At 31.9% G+C, this 22718-nt stretch overlaps 3 protein-coding genes and 1 long non-coding RNA gene across 5 annotated transcripts; 2 read left to right on the top strand and 2 right to left on the bottom strand.

Moving 5' to 3' along the window:
- Window positions 1-1393: 1393 nt before the first annotated feature.
- Window positions 1394-1970, bottom strand: LOC114407569. Its single transcript, XR_003665656.1, has 2 exons — window positions 1845-1970; window positions 1394-1646 (listed from the first exon to the last, which is right to left on the bottom strand). It is a non-coding gene; the product is annotated as an uncharacterized LOC114407569 (long non-coding RNA).
- A 1280-nt stretch (window positions 1971-3250) lies between these two features.
- LOC114407568 (F-box protein PP2-B15-like) lies at window positions 3251-4777 on the bottom strand. The gene is made up of 3 exons (XM_028370719.1): window positions 4212-4777; window positions 3983-4101; window positions 3251-3851 (listed from the first exon to the last, which is right to left on the bottom strand). Exons 1-3 carry the CDS (start codon window positions 4497-4499, stop codon window positions 3395-3397), a joined length of 864 nt encoding a protein of 287 aa, XP_028226520.1. The 5' UTR covers window positions 4500-4777; the 3' UTR covers window positions 3251-3394.
- Window positions 4778-11068: 6291 nt separating this feature from the next.
- LOC114407567 (cation/H(+) antiporter 15-like) lies at window positions 11069-14098 on the top strand. Its single transcript, XM_028370718.1, has 3 exons — window positions 11069-11513; window positions 11625-12629; window positions 12727-14098. Exons 1-3 carry the CDS (start codon window positions 11322-11324, stop codon window positions 13972-13974), a joined length of 2445 nt encoding a protein of 814 aa, XP_028226519.1. The 5' UTR covers window positions 11069-11321; the 3' UTR covers window positions 13975-14098.
- Window positions 14099-14562: 464 nt separating this feature from the next.
- LOC114407566 (CST complex subunit TEN1-like) lies at window positions 14563-18130 on the top strand. Of its 2 annotated transcripts, none has more exons than XM_028370716.1 (4): window positions 14563-14896; window positions 15060-15411; window positions 16984-17136; window positions 17284-18130. In XM_028370716.1, the coding sequence occupies exons 2-4, from the start codon at window positions 15257-15259 to the stop codon at window positions 17330-17332; spliced, it is 357 nt and encodes a 118-aa protein (XP_028226517.1). In that variant the 5' UTR covers window positions 14563-14896; window positions 15060-15256; the 3' UTR covers window positions 17333-18130. The 2 variants fall into 2 exon arrangements, with proteins under 2 accessions (XP_028226517.1, XP_028226518.1); XM_028370717.1 differs by having other exon boundaries at window positions 14563-15193; window positions 15305-15411.
- Window positions 18131-22718: the final 4588 nt, after the last annotated feature.

Raw genomic sequence — 22718 nt, 5'->3', positions numbered from 1 at the left:
TTCTTCTTCTGAATACCTATAACTTTTGATCTTCCATGTCTATAATTTTTTTTTCTTTATCATAACAATGTATATTTTTCTTAACAATTTAAGTTTATTTTCTACAACCTTATAATTATAAAGAAAGCCTAAATTCAACTTAGAAGGTGATTTGGACATCCACCGACAGTGACACAAATATGAATTCATTATTTGGATTTTAGAGAATTCATATTCGTCCCCCGCCTGAGGATACACAATCAACCTTAAGCTAACAACAACGGTATTTAGTAGCAATTTTTACAATTTCATGCATTCTCTCTATGTCGTTTATCCTGCAAATGTTAGTGTTGCATTGATTTGTTAATACAATACTACTTTCCAAGTAGGTGCGTGCAAAAAAACTAGTTCCAGCGAATTGGTTTATAACCGAATCGAAACGAACCCGTTTGAAAAAATGAATTGCATTGTTGTACAAAAGTAATTTGTTTAATCCAATTGCTTTTACAAAACTCCTTCGCTTAACCTAATTGATTTTCACCTGAATCAATTTTTTCATAAAATAAAAAGTTCAAAAACAATTCGATTCATAGCTGATTTTTTTAAAACCATTTCAGTTTTAAATCAAATTCCTGAAATGAACGACTATTTAGATTTAAAATGAATCGGTTTAAACAGTTCTATTTGATTTTTCTCCAAACCATTTTTTCACACCCATGTCTCCTAATATTATGCCTTATTATATCTCAGAGTAATTGTCCTTTTACACAATTAAGAAAACATTAATTATTTTCATTAATAATATCCTTATTTGTTAATATCTCACTTGATCGGTATGTAAACAAATTTACACTTTTTTAATAGAGATATTTTTTTTTCCAAAGAAGATCTTGTGTGATTGTTATTTTTTCAAGAATTATTAAGAATTTGTAAAATAATGGGAAGTATTCTCAGAATGGATTTTTTAGAATTAAAAAAACATTAAATACAAAAATAAAATATGAATTGATAATTGTTGTCACATCATTCAGTGAAGCAACAGTTATTTTTCAAAATGTGAATGCTGTTTTAAAATAGTCATATTCAAATATAAATTTAAGGTTTGGGTTTTGAATTTCTCAATTATTTTAAGTATGCATTTCTTCTACAAACATTTCTCTACTTAAAAGCGATGAACCATTTAGATTTAGAGATTTATAATTTTAAAATACTTTCCACTGTTTAAAAAAGAAAGGAAAAAAGTCCCCACAGGGCCCCTTCCAATGCTAGTGGCCAACTGGCCATAATTATTAATTAGCATAGTCAAGCCAAATGGAAGTTGCAAGTAAAAGGGTCCCTGTATTGTGTGTGTAGTGGGGTAGGATGCAATTCGTTCATTTTATCCATCATTATCATAAGTAAAAGACAATTGGCATTAAGCATACGTTCGTATATTTTTTCCAATTTGCAATTGCAACTTTTTCAAAAGCCACCCTGTTTCCAATCTATTAAAGTTTTATTCTGATGTACTTCTGTGGACTAGCAACGTCTTGCATGATCATGACTGCCATTTTTGAAGAATGTAGCAAATGTACAAGGTGTTGGTAGGTTCTGTAAATTCTTCAAGACAGAGTACATATTCGACCAATTTGTGATTTTGCTTTGAGCCTTCATAATTTGCAATCATGCTTTAAAACAATGCGAGACAATAAGACAGGGTGTTTGGTTTCACATTTTAGAATGTAAATTTAAGAAGTTAATAATTATAAATTCTCCATTCCAAAAGTGATTTTTTGCTTTTCAACAAGTTTCCTAAGAAAGTGACTATTCAAGTCCTTTGATAAACAGCAAACATGAAAAATTAAAAAGACATTATAAAATTTTACCTTGTTACCGTCGTCAATTGGTCGTGGTTTACATAACTTGACAAACAATTCTTTCTTAGAGGAACACAGCAATGAGGGGGGCACCAACCTTGAAACAATTTCTTGATGATTCAATGGCAAAAACTTCTCCCAGACAGCATCTGAATCTGCCATTGACTGCACAATGGAGGAGACTAGAGAGGACCTGCACACGTCCTGAGTGGACGTGAATGATAAAATGTGTGCAAAACAATCGTAGGGTAAAAGTTCCATATTGTGAAGAGAAAGTTTATTGGAGGACTACCAAATCAAAACTACAGTTGCTTACACAATGACCAAGTTCTGCTATCTATCTATATATATATATATATATATATATATATATATATATATATATATATAATTTAACAATACTCTGTGGGACATGCACGGTCCAATGAATCATATCGCTAATATGACGACATTATTTTTTGACTCTGAACAATTATGTCAACATGGAACCCGGACATGAGCACACCCGAGAAATTAGAATTTAGAACCATTCTTTAATTTGGAAGTTGAATTGAAAGTGAATCTCACGGACACGGAAATCAATATATTTTAATTTTAATGAAACACTGATTAACTTTGACGTTTAGAATTATGTTCTGTTTGGTAAATTGAGAAATTAAAAATATTTATGAATACATTTTGTCATAATTTTAAATATATCCTCAGCGCAATTTGTGATTTTTTTTATTTCTTAATCAATATTTTCAAACTTAAAATTCTACTATCATTAATTTATACAATTAATTTGTTGGAATACTGATTTACAACACATTTTATATATACACTCCAAAAAATGTGACCAATAAATTCGAAACTTCATGACATGTAATTAATTGAACTGGAGATCACCGGGGTCCAAATCTCCCAAAAGGAACGAATTTGATGCATCATTCATTTCTCTTTCCCAAAACAATTTGGAAATGGGAGCTTCAAATAAAATAAATGGACGAAAACGCACGCATCTCCTTGTAGTAATATACAAAAGAAAATTTGAAAAAGCAAATAATTCTATCCTCCATCTCAGCAACACATCATGGCCAACGGAAAAGCCCAAACGCATCATCTAAAGATATGTTGATTTTTTGTCTAAAAACTGAATTTTGTAGAAATAAAACTTGACTTACTTTTACAAATTCAATTTGCAAACTTGAGTTTAATTCAAAGTTATGTTTATAAGTTTTAACCTAAGCATGTATTAACTTGGTAAAAAAAATGATACTTCCATTTCATTTTTTAAAATATTTTATAAGAAAGTGTAAAAAAAATATGATATAGAAATAAGTAAACATGATATAGTTTTGGGTTTAACTAGTTTTTCTTTTTACTGAATGGGTTTAACTAGTTGATTAGCATTAGATTGGATGGAGCAAAGAGACTGGTTCAACCTTTTGCACGTGGTATATCATATATTTGGAATAATTTTTTAACACATTTGTTTTTATATATATTTGAAGTTTATCACAAATTATAAAATTATGAGCTAAGTACAAAAATGTATTAACGTCTGATCTTGGTTGGTATCATGGTTTAGGTCTGAGTTGGATGCCTTCAAGGACAAGCCCTCCTTTCAATTGATAACCCACTTCCCTGAGACACATCTTGATCTCTTCATCACCTTCACCATTGAAGAATTCCCCGAGCTCAATCTCCATCCATCCATCCTCTCTTTTCGATGGAGAAGCAATCCCCTCGTCAAACGCTGCGTTTCTCAACACCTCTGTTCTGTTTCCGTAAAACAGAGTCTCCATCTTACGCTTGTTTTCATCTTTATGCCCCAAATACGCCTTCCCTCTGCGCACGTTCTTTCCAACCGTAACTGATACCTCCGACGGCGCAAAATCAAGCCCATAAGCTCGATGTGAAACATTCATTATCAGATAAGCCGAATATGATGTGTTTGGCGTTAGAATCCGCGTTCTGATTTTCCCTTCAATTTCTAACCAACTCACTGTTCTCAGCTCAGCCGCCTCTGGGAATCTGCAACCAAATCAAATTCTCCCAATTAACTCAAATAAATACATCCGTGTTTGGAGTATCTCACAAGTTACATTATTTTTAAAAAAAAAAAATTAAAGGTAAACTTAAGTAGAAACTTGAAAATTAATTACCTTGATTCAGGGATTGGTTTCCAGCTCCACATCATTGGGTCGCTGCTCCATGCTATTGACAATTCCCTTGCAGATATGATATAAGATTTTTTACCCGAAGACTTTTCCAATTTGAAGCTCTGTATAATAATGAAATCAGATATTAAAAAATTGATATCAAAAGTGATGATTTGATTAAAATAAGGGCATGGAATCATGAATTGAAAGATATAGAAGATGGCGTACGAACCTTGTTGCCCTGGTCAATGAGAAGGGGGTGGCAAAGTGCATGGAAGAGTTGCTTGTATGAAGAGAAACTGAGGATGAAGGGATTCACAGCACTTGAAACAATGTCCTCGTAATCAGAGGGCAAGAAGCTTCTCCAAACGGTGTCAGAGTTGGCGCATGAGCGAAGGGTTGGGGAGACCAGTGAAACCATGCATGCCTCTAAAGGTGATGTATGTGACAAGATTTCAGAAACACAATCGTGGGGCAACGATTCTATGTTGAAGGAGCAAGACGATGCCATGTGGCTCATCAAATAAATTGAAGCTAGCTGTGATGATGTTTGGTTCTTTATTATTAAACTCTCTCGGGGGATGAAAGGTTTGTAAACAAGGAGCTTTGGTTTTCCTTTATATAGCCATGGTACATTTTTTTTTGCAGTTGCCAGTTATAAAACGTGGTTTGCTAAATGGTGGTCAACTTTTAAAGGGATTAATAAGATGGATATGAAATGTTTCTCTAAATCAAAAAAGGAAAAAAAGAGAGAGGGATAAAATGGAAATTGGAAACGCAGGTAGAAACAGTTTGCTGTGGTCAAGTCGTGCCGTCCTATGCACACAACTTGCGGAATATGTAGTCAAGAATTGTTGGAGACTCATAGGCCCTTCAGGTATGAACTAAAAATGGATAAGGTATTAAGGATTTAAGGTATAGGAAAATCCTACTCACTTCACAGCATACGCTAAGACCTGTTTTGGTTTTTTAGTTTTTAAATGTAATTTTCTTTATTAAATAAATTGGTTAATTTGAGCTGAATTTTCAAAACACTTAAATTATTTTTGAAATAAAAAATTTGTAAATTTAATTTTAATTTTAACAAAACATTCAATAATGACTTTCCTGCTGCGGCCGTTACATTGCATCACCATTATTTAATCTTCATTCGTTATTACTATTATTATTACTATTATTTTTGTCATTAAAAGTTAAAGATTTTAATTAAGATCGTTATAGTAAAATATAAGAAAAAACTGACATTTAATATTTTAAAAATAATTTTAACTTAGATGTCGTATAAATTTTTTTCTGTAATTTACTCCTTTTCCATAAATATAAATTTCCCTTGTAGTTGGAAATCCATACTAATGTTCTAACTGAGGAGATGGTGGCGGTTTCTTGAATTGTGTACGTGCACGTTTTTTTTTAGAGTCAATGATGTGAGTAATACTCCTCAGATGGTGGCTGCATGCATCTAAGTTTCTGGGTGCACTTATTTTGTTTCCATTAAAGTACCTACTGTCACTCCAATACAATACAAGAACAAATAAGAATTCTTTTACTAGTTTATATAGTGTATAGACCTTGGCCGTATAATATCATTCCAAATCTGCAAGCATAAATATGTTTATGAGAAATGATTTTTGGTGACCTTTTTCCCCTCTCTTTTTGTCTTTTTTTTTCTTTCCTTCTTCCTTCTCCCTTCTCATGCTCCCTCTTGTTGTAGCCACTTTCATCGTCGATGACACTATGGTGGTGGTAACTGAGAAATTGAGAAAGACAAATTCATAGTTGTGTTGGTGGATGATTATTCTAAAGTTAGGCGACACTATGGTATTGGTGGGGAGAGAGACAATACTCTTTTTCTATTATTTTTTGAAAAGTATGGTGGAGAGAGACATATTTTGGACTTTTACTTAAAAAGGGTGTAATTTTTTTTTCAATTTTTTCATTTGAGACTCGAACTCAAATTATCACCGAAAATGAAATAAGTCGCATAAGTCATAATATCTATTATAATTTATTATTTTTTTTAATTAAAGTCACAAAATTTTTTATGACTTTAGTTTATTTTTTTTTATTTACGACTTCAAAATTATATATGTTTTTGTTTAATCTTACAACTTTAAAGTCAGAAGTTTTTTTTTACCTTTAAATATTTTTTTATAATTTTTTATTTTCTTTTTCTTTTATTTTTTAAAAAAATTAAAGTAAATTTTTCTACAACTTCAGTTAAAAAAGTGGGAAAAAAAACTTGTAGCAAATATTACGACTATTAACTCAGAAAACCTAATATTTATAACTTAATTCATTTTTTATAATAATTTGAAATTGACCCAAATAAAAAAATCGACAAAAATTACACCCTTTTAATAAAATTTCTTCCATATTTCTCATCTTTAGACAGATACTGGTCAATTTTATGTTCTAAAAAGCAGGTAGCAGTTCCTTTCAATGCCAGTTTTTGCTTTGTTTTCGTTAAAATTTGTTTCATGCTTTTGTTTTGGTTATAATTTTTTCATGAATGTCCTGATGCTTCTAAATTCTAATTGCCCATTCCCCTCCCCCTTAAGAATAAAATGTATCCTTTTTATGCCAAAAATGATCCAACATAAACTCAAGAAAAGAATAATGGTATTTGAAAAAAATTCAAGTGTTCATTTGACTAGAAATAATACTAAAATAAAATATATAAGTGAAATATATAAGTGTTTGAGTGAAAGATAATTCTTACCTTAAAAACTGATTTTATAAAATTAAATTAGACCTAAATTTATATTTTAAGATTTTCATGAACCATATTGAAAAAGAGGGGGAAAAAAGCGTTGGAACTTGGAAGATATCAGTTTTTAAGCTAGTTAAGATACCATTGGTGGAAAAACACTCATTCCCAAACAAAATATTGATGTTTAACAAGTTTTTTGGGTAAGATGGAAGCTATGCAGTGGAGTCATTGGTTCTGCTACAAAAAGCACTAATTGTTATGAGTACGTGTTCTTTTTTACTACATTATATTATGAGTACGTGTTTACAAGCTGATGGGAAGGGAGTTTGTTATTGTTTCCATAGATTATAGTAGTCTATAATTGTTTTGTTTTTGTGTCTTATCCGTTCTAAAAAAAATAAAAAATACTTATTTTAAGGTTTTCACAATACTTTTTATTTGTTGCTCATCTTATTTTTATGACAAGAATATACATTAGGGTTGGATATACGGGGAAATCCGGTACATTTAAAGCTTGTCCGCATAGGTTCGTCGATCTATACAGGCCTGTTTATATGCATTTTTTAGGCATAATCTTATAATTAATTATCTAATTTCTCTCTTTAGGATTTGTTACGTATAACTCCCAAATTTTGAATTCAGTTTATTCCGCTTTTTTTATAATGCGGATTTTAAACATCTAGTTTTATCTTACATAAATAAGAGATTTTTACACTGTTTATGTAATAATATAATTTGTACTAAACAGAGTCTATATATCAATGGAACAAATTTAAAGGCTCATATTTTTGTTAGTATGTTACTTTTTTGGTAGAAAAACGAAAATCACCTGAAATCAACACTAATTATACTGATATTTTACGAAGCAAAAATAAAATAAAATTATGCTGATATTTTCCTTATTTAAAATTCGTGCTTGTCTAAAGAAACATTGACTTTGTTTACTTTTTAAGAAGTTGAATATTTCCTTGTTGTGGATGTCAAATGGAACTTGGGTTAATTTGAATCAAATACCTATCAGTGAGCATGCAACTTTGACAATGTTCAAACCGCAAAGCGATGCATACGTTTCCCATTTTAAAGTACCATGCTTATATATGCTTATAGTAATCAACTTCATTCATTAGTTTGTTTTTCTTTTTTTTGTTTCGTTTTCATATTATATCCCGTTCTGATGGCATGCATTAATATATTAATATTAATATACAGAACAACTCCAAAAGATTGGTCAGGAAGAATAAAATAGAGTTCCATACAATTGAGCCTTACAGACTTTCTCCTCCTTAAACTGGAATACACTTTCTTCTCCCTAATGTTTTTTTTGTTATCGACTTATCGTGTTGGATATATATATAGAATACAAATTGAACTTCATGTGTCCACAAAATTTATTTTTTTGTTTAATTCTTATAATATATCTTATTTTTTCTTTACTTCTTATATTTTTAAAATTTTAGTTTTAGTTTTTATTTTTTTATAAATTAAACTTTTGGTCTTTATAGTATTAATATTTTTATTTTTATTCCTGTAATTTTTTTTTTGGTTTTAGGTTTTGGTTATATACAAATCATTAGTCCAAATTTATTTTCTAGAATTTCATTGACTAAATGTCCTTATTAAATGAAATTGTCCAAGTGCATGCAGTGGTAGCTGACAGCCCAAAAGAGACATTGCAAGTTGCAAGTTGCAGCGTCTTATCTTATGTTGGTACCTATTTGAATTTTGACAAAAGAAACTAAAGAAATGAAATTAAATAACCTAGCTAAGAAGGTTTCGGGCAGTTCGATGTACTCACATATATTTTTTTCATTTGTTATACATATGCATACGTTTAATTATAATTTCAACTGTTGAACTTTTAATCCATAAATATTTTTTTACTTTATCTTTGAAATAAAATATCTCATTACAAGGAAATGAATTAAGGGGGGCTTGGTCGCTCGGGATGTAGTTTTGGAAAGACGAAAAAATAAAGGGTCTAAAATCGTATAGGACCAGATACACGTGAAACCGGAAAAGTAGGGTGGGTTTGAACTTTGTTCAATGAAAAGTATTAAAAAAATGTACAACGAATTTTATAGTTAATTTTAAGTAATTTTAAAAAATCGATTAATAATATTTATTATACTTTTTAGTTAAATGATTTTTTGTTTCATTTTTAATTTTTAAATATGAATCTGAATGAACATTAATAAAATTATAAACAAATGAACATATTATTAAGCAATATTAAATTAATTAATATACTTTAAATAATTATTTTAATAATTGTAGAAAATTTTACATATATACTTGACGTAAGTATAATGTCATGAAAGTGTTTAATTATTTTAATTATCTGACATTTAGAAATTTTCCAAGATAAAGTTTATATTGACCAACTATTGACGACACTGACAAGTATAATAACAAATATAATGTAATATTTTTATTTTTAATACGTTATTATAATTTTGTAATTCATTATGTGACTAATTTTTTATTATAAATATTTAAAATAAAAATAATATTAAATAAATATTTGTAGGACTTAAAATGTTTATTTTTAAAAAATAATTATGACACTTTATTCATTAAAATATCTACAAGATGTTGAAAATATTAACTTGATTAATATTACATCAACCAAATTTGGATCTCTTAAAAAAATGATTAGTATAAGATGATTCTCTTAATCTCCGAGATTTTCATTCAAGTTGCACTTCTACTCCTCCCTTAAATTTTGATAACTCCGTTTTTAAAAAACACGTGATTAGCAGGTGTTTTTTCTTTAAACAAAATTAACCCAAAATTACCCCTTTCTTCCTCGTGTACTATGTTTCCATTCCCAATTCCTAAAGCGTTAACTGAAACTACATTGCTAAAGTCTTAGAAATCGAATATATTTTATCAATGTATCCTGCAGGTTTTTATCAATGTCCCGTGGTGGTTTTTAACTTGAGTTCTACGTAGATTAGTTTCAATCTATTTTTATCGAACACGATCCCACTTAGTATTTATAATATTCAATATTCATCCATCTTCCTCAACTAATTAATACCAAGAGAATGTGGGTTTCTCCTTATTTTTAATTTATTTTTTTCTTATTAATTTTACATGTTGCCATTTTATTTAATTAGATATAAATTTCTCATTAGATGTGTCTAAAATTAAGGTGTTAGATTTGTGACAACACAATAATTTCTCTTTTTTTACTACAAGTTTAGTAAACAGAGGAATTCCTAGCGTTTTATTTTTTTATTGCTTATTATGTAAATGAATCAACGTTTTTATACTATTTTATTCACTTATATTTATTTATATATATGCTTATGTCATTTTTTATTATTGTAAAAACAATGTAAAACATGTACTTGAATTTTTGTGTGTTTATAATTCATATTTTTTAAATGTATTTATTATAAAAATTATAACTTCTTTTAAAATAATATTTTAAATCATGTTGAAGATATTTTAATTATGTAATATTGCTAAAGTTTATCTATTATATATATATATATATATATATATTATAATTATCTATTATTTTTAATTTAACCAAATATCTATAAATTCCTTTTTTTTATTTACTATTGTTCGTAAACTATATTTTAATAACTGCATTAAAAAATAGTATATATATATGCGCGTGCGCAAAATAATTTATTTCTCAACTTATATGCTTAATTAAAAAATAAATGTTATAAATTATTTTAAATTTAACAACATTCCCTCCCCCCTCCGTTAAAACCCCTCCTTATCCCCTTCCTTCATTTAAACCAAACAGTCTAATAGATATGGAAGTGCATAAAAAAGTGTAGAGATAGTGTTAAATTACAAAAAAAAAAAAAAGAAAAAAAAAAGCGCAACAATACATTATATAATCATAAATATCTAAATTGTTACAATGATTTTAACCGATTAATATTATTATGCTAGGGGTGTCATTTTCTGAATGCTCACTACCAGCTTCAATAGCAAGTACAACTGTCATACCTATTTGTTACCATACGAAAATAGTTTTTATTTATTGAATTCTATAATGAATCTAAACTTCTTTTTTTTCTTATATTTCCATGAAATATGTATGTGAGGGTTGTATATGTAAAACCATTTTTTATGGGTAGATAAACCATTTAGTTGTAGACATGTCACTGTATTTGATAGGATCTTGCAATTTGAATGTTACAGTTAAGGTTGTTGGTTGTTATAGTTGGATGCGTGTCTATATGAAAGGAAGTATTAGATGCCGTTCAAATATAGAAACACCACAGATATTGGGTTGACTAATGGCAATTGCATTTCATGTGTAATGATTTAGATAGAATAATAATGAAATGGAAATTCCTGGCAATGTTCCTTTAGATTAGGGGAAGATATATAACATCATAAGCCAGTAATAGGGAATACAACTACTTTTTGTGCGCAAAAGGGCATTACAACTAATAATAAGGTAAGTGCTACCTCAAATAGATACGTATACCTGGAACTTTTGTTCTCCTGTATTTTTGGCTTATTTGTATGATACATACAACTGATTCAACAATTTAATCTGGGGTCTTGTTATTCGCAAACAATTTAGAAAGGTTTTGAAGGAGAAAGAAGAAAGAAAAATTGAAAGTAGCATCTCTGTTACAATATATCAGAGAAGCTATGGCGAATACGATGCCTGCATGTTATGAGGTATATATAACCAATCCTAGTCGAATCTGGCAAACTGATAAAGTCCTCAAAACAGAGCTCCCTATTATCGCTTTCCAAATTGCCTTTGTCGTTGTGTTGTCTCGTATTTTCTTCATTATCTACAAACCTCTCCATCAAACTCGCCTCATTTCACAAATCTCTGTAAGCATATAGAATATAGATCAACAAAACAAGTTCTTTTGTTTTTGATTTTTCTCATCTATCATTCCAATAATAACATAATTTGTGGGTATTCCAAATGTAATTATGCAGGTTGGTTTCTTGCTAACTCCACCATTACTTGGGAGATACACACCAATTTTTGAGTTCATATTTCCTGTAAATGGTGTCCTAAATGTTGAAGTTCTTTCCCACCTTGGTCTCATATTTTATGCATTCCTCAGCGGTTTGGAGATGAACTTAGATACCATTTTACGAGTGAAAAAGAAGGCTGCTAGCATTGCGGTTGCCGGGATCGTCTTTCCGATGGTGATGGGCCCATGCTTATATGCTTTGTACCGAAAAATTTACGGCAGTCATGGAGTATTCCCCCTTGAAGAAAGTACAGTTAATGCTTATTTACTTTGGACTTTAATTCTCACAGTCACAGGTTTTCCTGTCATAGCTCACACACTTTCTGAGCTCAAGCTCATTTATACTGGTCTTGGCAAAGCTGCTTTAACAGCAGCCATGATCAGTGACACCTACAGTTGGATTCTTTTCACTTTACTTGTTCCATTTGCAATTAATGGTCAAGGAGCTATCTACACGGTGCTAAGCACGTTAGTATTCATTGTTGTATGCATCTTTGTGGTACGTCCAATCATTCTACGGTTTATGGATAACAAGGTAGACAATGATGAGTGGGATGATAACGAATTACTCTTTGTGGTGATGGGGGTTTTGGCTTGTTCACTCATTACGGATATTCTTGGTGCTCATGGCATTGTTGGGGCTTTTGTATATGGATTGATTTTACCTCATGGGAAATTTGCCGACATGATGATGTCTATTTCAGATGATTTTACTGGAGGCTTTCTGGCACCACTCTTCTTCACTGGCAATGGAATGAGACTTATCTTATCCTCAGTTTTCCAAGGAAATTGGCCCTTAACACTACTGATTATACTCTTGTTGTGTTCTCTAAAGATTTTAAGCACTTTATTTGCCAGTTTCTTCTTTGGTGTGCACACTAAAGATGGTTTAGCCATGGGCTTGCTTCTCAATACCAAGGGTGCCATGGCACTGATCATGCTAAACATTGCTTGGGATAGAGCGGTATTGATCTATTTAACACATTGTATTTAATTACTCAATTTTTTTGTCGATAAAATTCTCGTATAATTTACAAGTTCTTGTAATGTGTTAATTGCAGATTTTTTCTGTACCTACCTATGCGGTTATGGCTTCAGCTGTTCTTCTAATGACTGTAGTAGTATCTCCTGTCATCAATGCGGTCTACAGACCAAGAAAAAGATTCGAGCAGAATAAGCTAAAGACTATACAAAAACTAAGAGTCGATGCGGAGCTTCGAATTCTAGCATGTGTCCACAATACTCGGCAAGCCACAAGCATGATCAGCATAATTGAAACTTTTAATGCCACTAGACTTACCCCTATACATGTTTTTGCCATGTACCTTATTGAACTTACTGGACGTGCTGCTGCCCTTGTTGCTGCACATATAGAGAAGCCTAGTAGCCAACCCGGAGAACAAAATCTCACCAAATCACAGGCAGAGTTAGAAAACATTGCCAATGCATTTGATGCATTTGGAGAGGCATATGACGCTGCCAGAATCGAAACCTTAAATGTGGTGTCATCCTATGCAACCATTCATGAGGACATATACAACTCAGCAAATGAGAAACACACAAGCTTAATTGTCCTTCCATTCCATAAACAATTAAATTCAGAAGGTGCGCTTGAAGTAACCAATGTTGTGTACAGAGATATAAACCAAAATGTAATGCAGCATGCCCCTTGCTCTGTGGGAATATTTGTTGATCGTGATTTTGGGTCAATCCCCAAAACGAACCTTCGTATTCTTATGCTTTTTGTTGGAGGCCCTGATGATCGTGAAGCCTTAGCTGTTGCATGGAGGATGGCAGGACATCCAGGAATTAAACTATCAGTGATTCGAATTCTTTTGTGTGATGAAGCAGCAGAAGTAGATTCTTCAATTCATGCTGAAGCACGAGGGATATTGTCTTCTGTAATGGATAGTGAGAAGCAGAAAGAGTTAGATGACGATTATATAAATTCATTTAGATATACGGCAGTCAACAATAAGGATTATATATCTTACTCAGAGATTGATGTCCATACTGGTGAAGATATTCCCGCAATCCTCAATGAGCTAGAAAAAAATGGTTGTGATTTGTACGTAGTGGGACAAGGGAATTGTAGGAGCTCTAAAGTCTTCTCAAATTTGCTAGAATGGTGTGAATGCTTAGAACTTGGAGTTATAGGGGATATTTTGGCCTCAAACAATTCTGGTTCGCGCTCATCTTTGCTAGTTGTTCAACAATATGGGTATGGAGGAATGGCTTTTGGAAATAATCTCCACCAAAAGGGCACCAATAACGATGGATTTGAGTCACTTGTTGTGAAGACAGAGTAAGCATTGAGATTGGTAAGGAACAAACGTGTAGATTATTGAAAGATTCAATAAACTTTTGGAAAATACCAGGTTTTTGTTTCAGATTAGAATTTGTAACATGAATCTATTGAATGGAAAATTAATGTCGCTGACTTTCAGTTACATTTGTTCATCTCATGGCTCTTTTTGAATGTAATCTAATAAAAAAAAATTGTGAACAAAAACTAACATAGCTGTTTGGGCATCATTGCAGGGCCAATCGACCACATTAACATATGAAAAGTTAAAGTTAACCAATAAAATACTTTAAGACGTGTGCATTTTCAAAAGTTTTATAAATGTATGCGTTGGATCCTTCCTACTGTACCCAACAAGAACAACATAACTTATAATTTTGTTATAATCGACCAAGTAGCACATAATTAATATCCCACATCACTACACAAGCCTTGTCTACAGTAAGAGACTCACATTTAGTCGGCATACTCCAATGGATCACCACTCCACACACGTCACCCTTAGTGAGTACAGTAAATAGTTACCAACTCGGTCATTGTCGTCATATATAATTAAGAGGATAACACCACAGAACTTAAGTTACATTCTATCAACAAATTAAAGACCTCAAACAAATAATGACTTTATCATCCGAGTCCCCTGAATGCGCGGCCGTTATGATCTAGCAAATTTCAATATATCATACATGACTACTAATGGTGGTGTGATATGCTGTTACGTGAGCCAAGTTGGCAAATTGAAGGTTGTGATTAATGCTTTCGGGGAAAACAAGACTACAAGAGTGTCTCGTTGAAAGCGCTTCATTTGTTCAAGTTGTTCGTGCTGAATGAAGAGAAGCAACGTGGAGTTATTGATATCCTAAGGTTGAAAAAGACAAAGCTTCTCTAGTTCCTGAGTCGGAGAAATCAGCTTGCTGGATCAACAAGTACTATCGTATCTCCTTGCCAGAACAATTCAATATGTTTACAACTAATGCAGCTTGAAAATAAATAGTTTGGTTGATGTTGATTTTGTGTTGCATTATGTATGTACATGTGATTTAATTAAACGGGCTCGACGACGGTGTTCTGCGGCGGTTCCGACAAAAGCCCCTCCACAATAACGTCGCTTGGTGCTCGTTTATGGCGCCGTCACATCCTGACGAATCTCCACCGCGGATTGCTGAATGTTTTGCCGTTTTGTGTTCTAGTTCTAGCTTAGAGGATGTGCTACAAAGGCATTAGTAATATGAAACTTACCATTATCATGAATTTGTGGCTTGGGAAATGTCATTATTGCATATGTTATGCTTTGCCAAATTGCAGGCAAAAGTGAAAGTTTTATTTGGTTTCAGGTGATGGCATCTTTGGAAATAAAATCTGGTGCATTGGTTTCTTTACAAGACCTGCGCCCATCATCTCCTTTTTTTGAGCAAGGTGCTTCGCTCAGAATAACTGGAAAGTGAGTGCTGCCATTCTAATTCCACTGTATCTGACTTTTCTTTCAGTGAGATGTTTCACTTTTGTAGTGAAAATTTCGTATATAGCATAATGTTAAAATCCCCCGTCTTTGGGTTTTGTTGCCAATCATGGTGAATGAATATATGAGTTGAAAGTTGAAACACTTCAGGGATTCAGCTAGCATTATGTTAGTTTAACCATCCATAGATCTGGTTATGCATTTATATGACTTCTAGTTTAACGGTTAACCATCCGTACTGAGCTTGGAAGAATTGTAAATGGCATGATAGCAGGGTGAGCATAGCAGCAATTGGTTTTTGGATTTGCCATGGATGTATGAGGGAACAACAACATTGACATTTCTGGAATGATGGCAGTTTGGGCATGGTAAATTTACTGTCCATCATAGAGATGGAAGTTACATGACAATGCTAAACTGCCTGAATATTTTGACCAGCTTGGAGGTAGTTGGCATACTTTATGTGCCTCAGATCTATACATTTCAGAATGCTAGTGATTTCAAAGTTGCTAAAAATATGAATAGATTGCCTCGATTCCCAAAATCATGGCCTGTAGAATTGGATTGGAGAGACGAGTTTCAATATAAGAAACATTTGTTATGTACTCAATGTAGTTCCTCTGGATTTTCATTTTCATCTGTTATCATTTCCAACAATATCAAATACACATCTACAATCGACAATAAAATACATTTTGGTCATCTATTGGACCTTGAACAAGGTTTTAGCTTGTTAACAATCATGTGTATATTAGTTTTCACTTTTCAGCTATGAAACCTGAACACAAACATTTTGGTCATGACTTGTGATTCACTTCTTTAAATTCTATCATTGCGTTTATTGTAATTTAATGCAATAATGCATTGTACTAAGTATTACTAGTATTTTGTTAGAATGCATCATCTCTGCATTCATGGGTCACTCTGAGAGTGGCATTTATTATGTCTCTTTTATCTTCATGTAGCTGCATAATAGGAGTATTACTAACATATAAAATAGGTTTAAATACATTTCTGGTTTTTCTAGTTTCACCAAAGTTCAGTTTTGGCCCTGCTAGTTCCTAATTCTTGTTTCTTATTGCAATAAATGGTACCTGTAGATTTTAAATAGTTGCAATTAAGTTCACTTTGCCCAGTCCTTGGTCTTTATTGATGCGATGCCTTTCTTGTTGGCTTGGCATTAAATTGATGATAAGTCATGTGACATTATTTTTTGCTGACATGGTAATCAACACTAGACTGACTGGAATTGCATCAATTTGAGAACTACTAGTATCTTCAACTGAAACTAGTGGGATCAAAACTGAATTCAGTAAAAACAGAGTAATAAACCATGTAAAATACTTCCTAATAATTGAAACATCCGTACATATTGTAGTGATATTTAAATGCTTTATCTAATTGCCTATAACTGCTCCACTGGTACAAGCAGCTGTATGATTGCATTCTGTCCGACTAAATTGCTCTATTATATATCTTTTGCTGTTGCCAGTTATGAGTGATGACTGATGACAGTGAAGTGTCATTCAATAACTTATGTGTAGCCTTCCACAGGTTGCACGAATACTCTATAGAGACAGGCCTAGCAACAATTATTGATGGTGATGACATTCTAAAAGTTAGTACCAAACATCTGAGGGACCTTACTTTTCAAGTTGGCTCTGTCTACCAATTCATTAGTGAACTCCTTATCCAAGCTGTAATGAGGTATGTTCTTGTCAAGAATGGGTAAAAAGGCTTGCCTCTCCCTGTTTTCTCTTAGACACATAAAGTGCTTTGTAATTACACATTCACCCACAACATGCACAATGGTCTTAATAAGATGATTAACCATGGTTTTTTGTTCCTTGTTAGGGAGTTTTGCAAGCACGTGTTGGTAGAAACGTTGATGGGATTGATCTAAATCTTTATCATCAGTCCCTGCTGTTTTTAAGACAGTTTCAAGCCAATCATTTAAACAATCCAGCAACTGCGTAGGAGTATTTGAACACAAAAGTCGCCATGCTAATATAAAAATACTTTATTCTCATAATATAAAGAAAGATGAAAGGTTGCTCCGTAAACTATTTTCATAGCAATATGCTATACAGAGATACTGAATGCCTAGGCATTTCTATGTGTTTTTCACATGAAGGCGTGGTGTTCTGCAGACTACAGTGCTCATCATGTAAACAGAATCTTAACAATGTTCACGATGTCATTTCATTTTATTTTATTCTCACTTTTTTTGGCTGCAAAAGGGTCATGGCATCAAAGATCGTTAGGTATGAGTTAGGCTTAGCTGGGATGCTTCACGGGGGCATTTAGTTTTTCATGTGAAGCTATGCAACAAACTTTGACCATCTCTTGTTTTGCAACCTTAAAAACTAGGTGAGGGAGGGGGAGGGGTGGTGGTATATTTAAGGCAACATAGAAGATATTTTAATACATGTCAGCTGTCTCTTTTTTGTGTTACATTACTATTTCAACTTCTCTGTAGCATTTGTATTCTACATGGTCGTACATATTTCCATGTGCTGCATTGTGGTGAAAAAGGCACAACTCAACATACAAATTACCAAGAAATTCTCACATTATTATCCACCACCCATACAAAATTCTGGGTGTTGAATTTGCAAATTTATGTTGACATGCAATGATTTGCAGATGAAGATGCATATCTATCTTGTAATGATGGAATATATGTTGGTTCTATGCCCCACATATCACTCCATACTTATTTGATTTTGAACTTTGTTGGTCACGCGCTTGGATAATTTGTACGTCCTTAGTGCTAACAAAGCACGTCAATCTGTCTATATATTAATACTCCACTTGTTTAAGCGTAAAACTAACGTCAATTTCTTAGTCAAACTATGTGGAGCCTGTCATCCCACTATGGTGTTAGTAAATGTTCCGAGAATGATGTTCACGGTTCTTATTGGATTTAATGCATTGGGGAAAATTAGAGCAAATGAAGAGAGAACTGTGTCTTTGACATTGGGCAAAAGGGGGGTCTATGCATCCGCATCCACAGAGCCGAATAATTGATGATAAATAGGATATTGTTTGTTTGTTATGGAAACAGAGGCCAATAAAGGAAATTAAAACATTAGCATTGGTTTTATCGTTGACACTAGTAATAATGTTACATAATTGCAATATGATGGTGGATAAACGTGTGGCCACCGCAAAGTCCATGGTCACGCGAGAATGAATATTCTTGTATTACATTTATATTAGTAAAACTATACTTGTAATCTCATGTTTAAAGTTTTGATTTAATGTCTATTATGACAATTTCGTCCATCTAGTTTTTTTAGTTTCATATTAGTGTTAACACATGAACGTGACACATATTACATACAGACAACAAAAATATGAATAAAAGAAAATACAGACAACAAAAATAACCTTTTTTTTCTTCTTATTTAAAGAAACAAAAAAATAAAACGTTTCTCCTTCATCTCTCCTCTTGTATTTTTCTCTCTAGAAACATCACTAGTCACCAAATACTTTTTTTTTTCTTTACACTTTTGAACCCTCTAGCTAGTAGGAACAAACATCTCTATTGGAGTTCCACGTTGGGGCTAGAGAGAGAGAGAGAGCGGGCGAAAGAAAAATATCTAATTGTAGAATGGGTATACTCAAAATTCTCTATTACTCATAAAAAAAATTCTAATTTTTGAAAGATTTTTTTTCTTTGATTAGACTTTACTTATGTTTTGATAGAACTTCGAATTAATAAAAAAAAATCTTCAAATGAACTAAAGGGTTTTAAAAAATCTCTCTTTTCCTTTTTTTGCTATGTTTTGGCAACTTGGGGTCTTTGAAAAACACTAAAATATGGAGTTTGAAGAGTTGTTTTTGGCAACTTGGTGGGGTCTTTGAAAAACACTAAAAAAATTGAAGTTTTGTTGGTTTTATTATGAGTTGTTTTTCTTTCCCCATTTTTTTATATATAAAAAAAAAAACTTCGATGGGTTTAGATGAACTTCAACGAGTGGGACGCGTTCAGTGAAACGAACTAAGGTTTGACGTGGTTTAAAACAAGGGAGCACAAGTTGTTGAAGAATCTGGATAGTACATGATAGATTTTGGATAATGGAGTATTGTCTAGCTGGTAGATGATTTTTTTTTTTTCGTTTACTTTGAAGGTGTCATCTATGTGGATTGTGAGAAGAAAATAATAGGAGAAGTTGGTTTTTAGAGGAAAAACGTGACTTCTAAAGCTAGCTTGTTTACATAGGAGACATTTGTTAAGTCTCAACAGAACTAATAGAGTGAAGCTAAAAATAAAATAAATTGAAGGATCAAAATTTAGCAAAAGAAAAAAGGAATGAATCAAGACTTTAAACGATCATAAGAGACTAAAAGAAGCACAGGTGCGCACGCACCTACCTACCCATTGAGAAAAAGAAGCACAGTGAGTGATCACTGGTTATGTGGTGCGCCGCCCCACACGTGATTCCTGATTCTCACAATTTCACGTGTCTCTCTGTCTTAGCGGATCCTTCAAGTATGGGATTTGAATTCATATTTTTTACCATGAGATCTAGTTCATCAGATGTATAATTATTATAAATTTTTTTATATTATGTTTAATTTTTATGAAAAAATCCTTATTTCTGCCTTGTATTTTAATTAATAAATAACATAAAAATGTAACCTTTAATTTAAAAATTATGGGATTTAATTCAAATTATTCTCTGTAATATTAATGAATTTTTTTTGCATGATTAATCAATTAAAATTTACATTAGATATAATTTTTAAAATAGTTATATAAAGTCAAAAAATTAATTATAATATTACTTACAATCTGTAGTTGAGTTACAATATTTTTTTTATAACATTGTAAGTGTTTTTAAATTAAATTTTATAGAGTTAATATTTTTTAATTGAAGGCATTAATTAAAAAGGAGATTTGGAGTTCCCTCCTTTCGGTCCCTTTCTTTTTCTATGCGGATCAATCACACTGAAATCTCAATGTGATTAGAATTGGATAGCTCATCTCATCACGATTTATGACCCATGACATTATCCTCTCACCACAAAATTGATGTTAAGGATTGACTGGAACTGATCGATGTCTTGATTAAATTTAGAAGTATTAAATAATTTATAATCAATTTATCAAAATGTTACAAATATTTAAATTAAGCTTATATGAGCGTAAAACAGACACTCCATCGGTACCAAAAAAAAGCATAGCATGTTTGGTTACCTATCATAATTGATTCTAAGATTCAAAATAATTATGGTAAAAAATTTGAAAAATAAAAAACAACTATTTATTGTTTTGGCTTTTAACATTATTTTGGCATTAATTATAAAAAAAATCTAATCCAAACATGCTGAGTTGCTGACAGACACTTCATCGTAATTGATTCTGAACTGGTGAGTTTGTTATCTATTTTGTCGAGTAAAAGAAATTATGTGTATTCATAGAAAAGAAAATACTGAATGGCAATCTCATTAGTGATTAATGAATGAGTGGGTTTCACTATTTCAGTTTATTCAATGATTATTTTGAATTTTCTATATATTATAGTAGTTAAAAACAGTCAAGTATATTTTAACAGTGTTGCATTACTACATGCTCTTATTTCTTTTTATTATTTTTTTGGGCCATTTCTCTCATTTGATTTCAACACCTAAGCAAAACTGATTAGACACAGAAATTGTACCGACAGGGATGCTTGACCCATATGACTATATCGATTATCTCGGGGACTTCCACCATATCTTCCTTGATATACTGACGCAAATAACTGAAATAAGTGAACTTACTACCCACAAAGAGATATTGTCTGAAATGTTTTTTTCAGATCATATATATTCTTGCGTTTATTTTTGTAAAAAAAAAAAAAAACTGTTTAGTTAGAAAACTCAGACCATCTGACCCGCAATAAAAAGTGGTAAAAGCGACAAAGGCAGAGATAATTTAAGTATATGATTACACTATATAAGAATAATCATGCAATTGCCTGCTTAATATTATAATAGAAAGAAAAAATAATTGCTATAAAACTCACATGAGGTAATTTCAGCGGTAAGCAAAACAAGATTGCCGATAAGAGAAAAAAAAAAAAAAAGCAAAACAAGGTTTGGTTTTGAAATATCAGAGGATTAAATTTGCCAAAAAGTATTTGTAGGGAGGGACAATCTCAGTAGCAAAAATTAATCTTACACTTACGAATTAGGAAAATTTTGGTAATATAAGAAAACTTTGCTCTTGATTTAATTCAATAACAAATAAATAATGTTGAACAATGAACTTAGTTGCAAAACTATAAATTTACATGCACATGCAATATTACTTTCAACACCATCATTACCCTTTAAGAAGTTCATTTGGTTCACTGGAATGTAGATGAGAGGGGACCATGAGAATCAAGATCTAGAAAACTCACCGAGCTTTCCACATTTTGCTTTGCATGGGGTCCCATTACCTTTTTGGAGGGGCAATGTCAAGAATAACTAAGAAATTAGCACAAGCATTCGGTGCAATTTTTTACTTATAGTTGAGTGGGGTCATTTCTATTTTTAACTGCAAATTGCAAGACACAACTGGAAAACTCTCACATGCCAAATGCCCAAACGAATGCTAATTAAATGACTTGTCCTGTGCTTCAGAGCCTCAAACCTGCCAATGTGTGTTGTTTTGTTGTTCTTGTTTTAATTTAATATGTTTGTGTGTATGGAACTTTTGGTTTGTCTTTTTGTTACCTAATAAAACACACGTACCCTAATGGAATGAAGGTGAACAAGAACAACCATAGGATCCTTGACATTAATTTGTACTGCACGAGGAATCACAATAGCCATGTCTAGTAACTAGGTTAGGAAAAATAAAAAAGTTATGCTCTGTGCTGTCCAGCAAAAAAGTAAAAGTGAATTCAACCGGGATAGGGAATCAAAGTATCAAACACGTTTCTGATTCTGAGTGTGAAATCAGAAACGTAGAAGCAGATAGATGCAGAGCTCCTGGCTGGTTTTTTTTACTCGAGGGACTTAATTGGAATTGGATTTCCAATTGAAGCAAAGCGTAGCTTTTAACATATTTAAGGAAAGGGTACTAACTTTTATTGTCTTACTCTGCCTTTTGAAAAAGTTCATACTACAATAAGTTCGTTTTTTTTTCAGTTCTGATCCTAATCCATGGGCGCATATTGATAATTAATTGCACTACGACTTATATAGAATGCGTTTATGTTTACGCAAAGAAAAGAAATAGTAGGCTTAAACAAAATTGGTTTTCCTAACTTAAAGAAATTCAAATATATAATCTTTTATTAAAAATGACG

Source organism: Glycine soja, chromosome 3, assembly GCF_004193775.1.
Source record: "Glycine soja cultivar W05 chromosome 3, ASM419377v2, whole genome shotgun sequence".
Taxonomy (NCBI): domain Eukaryota; kingdom Viridiplantae; phylum Streptophyta; class Magnoliopsida; order Fabales; family Fabaceae; genus Glycine; species Glycine soja.
This window is presented reverse-complemented; position numbering and strand designations above follow the sequence as displayed.

Bases quoted from the DNA above. Each gene is read 5' to 3' on its own strand.
- LOC114407568 (XM_028370719.1), bottom strand. From the start codon at position 4,499: ATGAGCCACATGGCATCGTCTTGCTCCTTCAACATAGAATCGTTGCCC. The intron at 4,102-4,211 runs GTTCGTACGCCA...ATTATTATACAG, and splicing joins TCATTGACCAGGGCAACAAG to AGCTTCAAATTGGAAAAGTC. The intron at 3,852-3,982 runs GTAATTAATTTT...ATTTGGTTGCAG, and splicing joins AAACCAATCCCTGAATCAAG to ATTCCCAGAGGCGGCTGAGC.
- LOC114407567 (XM_028370718.1), top strand. From the start codon at position 11,322: ATGGCGAATACGATGCCTGCATGTTATGAGGTATATATAACCAATCCT. The intron at 11,514-11,624 runs GTAAGCATATAG...GTAATTATGCAG, and splicing joins GCCTCATTTCACAAATCTCT to GTTGGTTTCTTGCTAACTCC. The intron at 12,630-12,726 runs GTATTGATCTAT...TGTTAATTGCAG, and splicing joins ACATTGCTTGGGATAGAGCG to ATTTTTTCTGTACCTACCTA.
- LOC114407566 (XM_028370716.1), top strand. From the start codon at position 15,257: ATGCTTTGCCAAATTGCAGGCAAAAGTGAAAGTTTTATTTGGTTTCAG. The intron at 15,412-16,983 runs GTGAGTGCTGCC...AGCCTTCCACAG, and splicing joins TCGCTCAGAATAACTGGAAA to GTTGCACGAATACTCTATAG. The intron at 17,137-17,283 runs GTATGTTCTTGT...GTTCCTTGTTAG, and splicing joins CTTATCCAAGCTGTAATGAG to GGAGTTTTGCAAGCACGTGT.